The sequence below is a fragment of the Otolemur garnettii genome, unplaced genomic scaffold (genome assembly GCF_000181295.1).
Source record: "Otolemur garnettii isolate 467f Iridium unplaced genomic scaffold, OtoGar3 scaffold00029, whole genome shotgun sequence".
In the NCBI taxonomy this organism is placed as follows: Eukaryota; Metazoa; Chordata; class Mammalia; order Primates; family Galagidae; genus Otolemur; species Otolemur garnettii.
Genome location: NW_003852424.1, coordinates 42,029 through 45,040, shown reverse-complemented (window position 1 = coordinate 45,040; position 3,012 = coordinate 42,029). Strand labels below are relative to the sequence as shown.

General features: G+C 54.7%; 1 protein-coding gene across 1 annotated transcript in view; it reads right to left on the bottom strand.

Annotated features, from left to right (window-relative positions):
• Nucleotides 1-924: 924 nt before the first annotated feature.
• IDH2 (isocitrate dehydrogenase (NADP(+)) 2, mitochondrial) overlaps nt 925-3,012 on the bottom strand; it is a 16,391-nt gene continuing 14,303 nt past the window's right edge. The window contains exons 8-11 of the mRNA XM_003788622.3: nt 2,152-2,264; nt 1,893-1,990; nt 1,731-1,823; nt 925-1,296 (exon numbers count right to left, since the gene is read on the bottom strand). Of these exons, the coding sequence (XP_003788670.1) occupies nt 1,209-1,296; nt 1,731-1,823; nt 1,893-1,990; nt 2,152-2,264 (392 nt within the window). The 3' untranslated portion in view covers nt 925-1,208. The remainder of the gene's footprint in view (nt 1,297-1,730; nt 1,824-1,892; nt 1,991-2,151; nt 2,265-3,012) is intronic.

The following is a 3,012-nucleotide window of genomic DNA, read 5'->3' as shown; positions in this document are numbered from 1 at the left end:
AAAAAAAAAAAAGGAATGGCCACCTGCAGAGTCCAAGGACAGAGCCAGCTCATGGTGCCAGCAGAGGCTTACAAGGCTATATTGGAGCAGCTGCCAGCCATGTGCTGGTGATAGGCAAGAGGAGGCAGCACCCCACTTTTCCCACAGCCCTGGGAGCCTGAGGGAGAGGGGGAGCTGCTGGTGGGGGCAGGAGCTAGAGCTCCTTCTAAGGAGCCAGGGAGTCCCCCCAGTGTTCAGAAAAGGGATGTCATAGAGACTCAACAGCTCTCCCCTGGAATGTTTCAGCACCAGAGACAGGAGAGAGACAGTCATTTAAATTGAATGTATGTAGTGTAAGGGCAACTTTTTTTTTTTTTTTTGTAGAGACAGAGTCTCACTTGACCACCCTCGATAGAGTCCTGTAACATCACAGCTCACAGCAACCTCCAACTCCTGGGCTTAGGTGATTCTTTTGCCTCAGCCTCCAGAATAGCTGGGACCACAGGCGCCTGCCACAACACCCGGCTATTTTTTGTTGTTGCAGTTTGGCAGGGGCCAGGTTTGAACCCACCACCCTCAGCATATGGGGCCAGCGCCCTACCAACTGAGCCACAAGCGTCGCCCCCAAGGGCAACTTTTTATAACTTTACTTTTACAGTTTTGCCAAAGGGTGGTAAAAATGAACATAAGTTTGGGAACCATTAGCCAAAAGGGAGGCCCTGATTACACAGGACGGTAAGGAAGATGCTAGGAGGACCTATTCTATCCACCAGGATCCATTGGGAATTGACATGATCCCAAAATGGAGAACTGGATTAGAAACCAGATCATGCTAGCAAATCTCAAGGAACCCACAAGCCTGTACCCGCTGAGTCCTGGGTGCGCTAATCTGTCTCTGGTGGGACCCTCTGCTTCCTTCCTTTCAGGGACAAAAACAGCAGACGGTTTTGTGAAGAGCTTTTTAGTAGCTAAACATGGCATCATGTGTTCAAGGCAGTATAAATTATAGTATGCAAGACACACTGGAGACTGAGGTAAAACACACCATTTAGGCCTCACATCACCATGAGGGAAAACACACATACACTTTTAAAAACATCTTGCTTATAAAAAGCATCCCCCAGAAAGGCTTCCAGGGAAGGGACATGAGGCTAACCTCTACCGAGTCAGGAGGACCTATAGGCTACGTGGCTCCAGCCTGGCCATGAAGCAGCCGGGCGGTGCCTCCCCTACTGCCTGCCCAGGGCACTGTCCAGGTTGGCCTTGATGGTGTCCAGGAAGTCCGAGGTGTTCAGAAAGTGTTCATTCAGCTTCACACTGCAGAGAGAACCCCCCACACGTCAGAGGTGGCCCTAGGCCTCACCTTAGGGACCAGCCGGGCCCTTCCACAGCACAGCCATGCCCGGACATCGGGACAGCCTCCTCAGGCTGCCCAGATTACAGGTCTAGGGTTATCCACAGCTCTGGGGCCTGTCCTTTCCAGGTGACAGGAGCCTGGAAACAAGCTCTCCTGGGAGGCGTCTGGGAGAGACTAAAGGAACCCTGAGCAGCCAGCGCCAGAAACAGGGCTCAGCTCACTGGGCCTGGTCTGGAGGCTTGGCCTGAGCCATCCCTAACGGCTATGGACCTGCCCTGCCCCAAGCCCCTGGCAAAGCCAAACTGATTCATGAGGAGACTCTAGGGAGAGTCCCCAGCTTTTTTTCATACAGCCTGAGTTACAGACCACCCAGCACCCTACCCAAGCCACATACTTGCTGAGACCGTGGATGCAGCCTGCCAGGTCCTTGGTCATGGCTCCACTCTCCACCGTCTCCACGCACACTTTCTCCAGAGTCTGGGCAAACCTGCGGGGACAGGGCAGGTGAGGCCCTGCTGAGCATGACCAGGCTCAGGACTCTCTCCTTGGCACTCACCTGATGAGGTCCTGGTTCCCATCCAGCTTCCCCCGGTGCTCCAGGCCACGTGTCCAGGCAAAGATGCTAGCGATGGGGTTGGTGCTGGTAGGCCGGCCCTGGGGACAGGTGGGATGTTTGGGGGCCAAGCCAGCTAGCAAGGAGGCTGCCCAACATGGCACCCAACCCACACGGGTCTGGCTGTCCTCCCAGCCCTCAGGCCAGTGGGACTCAGGCCCTTAAGAGAGAGGCTTCCTGCCACCACACACCTCACACTCACCTTCTGGTGCTCCCGATAGTGGCGAGTAACTGTCCCATGAGCAGCCTCTGCCTCAATGGTCTTCCCATCAGGACAGACCAGCACAGACGTCATTAGGCCAAGAGAGCCGAAGCCTGCAGGGCAGAAAAGCTTCCTCTTGCTGCTGACCCTCCGCCCTTTCCACCCACCACATGGGCCACTGGCCCTCCCCCACTATAACTGAAGGATGGCACAGAGCAGGGGGCCTGGAGCCCATCGCCAACACATGAACAAGCCTCTGTCCCACCTGCAGGCACCTCTGGGCCTGAGGCCTGAGCCCTAGGACCTCCCAGAGCCCCCATCTGGCCCAGCCCCAACCTGTCACAGGACCCGGGAGCTCATCCAGGCAGAAAAACAGAGGTGCTGCCCTTGCTGGCTATCCCCCCCTGCTGCCACTCCTTCAACCCAGGCTCAGGCTCTGCAGTTCACTTCCAAACATAGACATCAACTCCGGGACTTCAGAAACCCTACAGCATCAAAACAAGGATGGCAGGGGCCCAAAGAAGATAAAGTAGACAACTTCCTTTATATTATTATTATTACTATTATTTTTAGAGACAGAGTCTCATTCTGTTGCACTCGGCAGAGTGCCATGGCATCACCACTCACAGCAACCTCCAGCTCTTGGGGTTAGGCGATTCTCTTGCCTTAGCCTTCTGAGTAGCTAGGACTACAGGCGTCCACCTCGATGCCTGGCTATTTTTCGTTGCAGTTTGGCTGGGGCCAGGTTTGAACCTGCAACCCTCAGTATACAGGGCCAGCGCCCTATTCCTTGAGCCACAGGCACCACCCTTTATTATTATTTTTTTTTTTTTGAGACAGAGCCTCAAGCTGTCCCCCTGG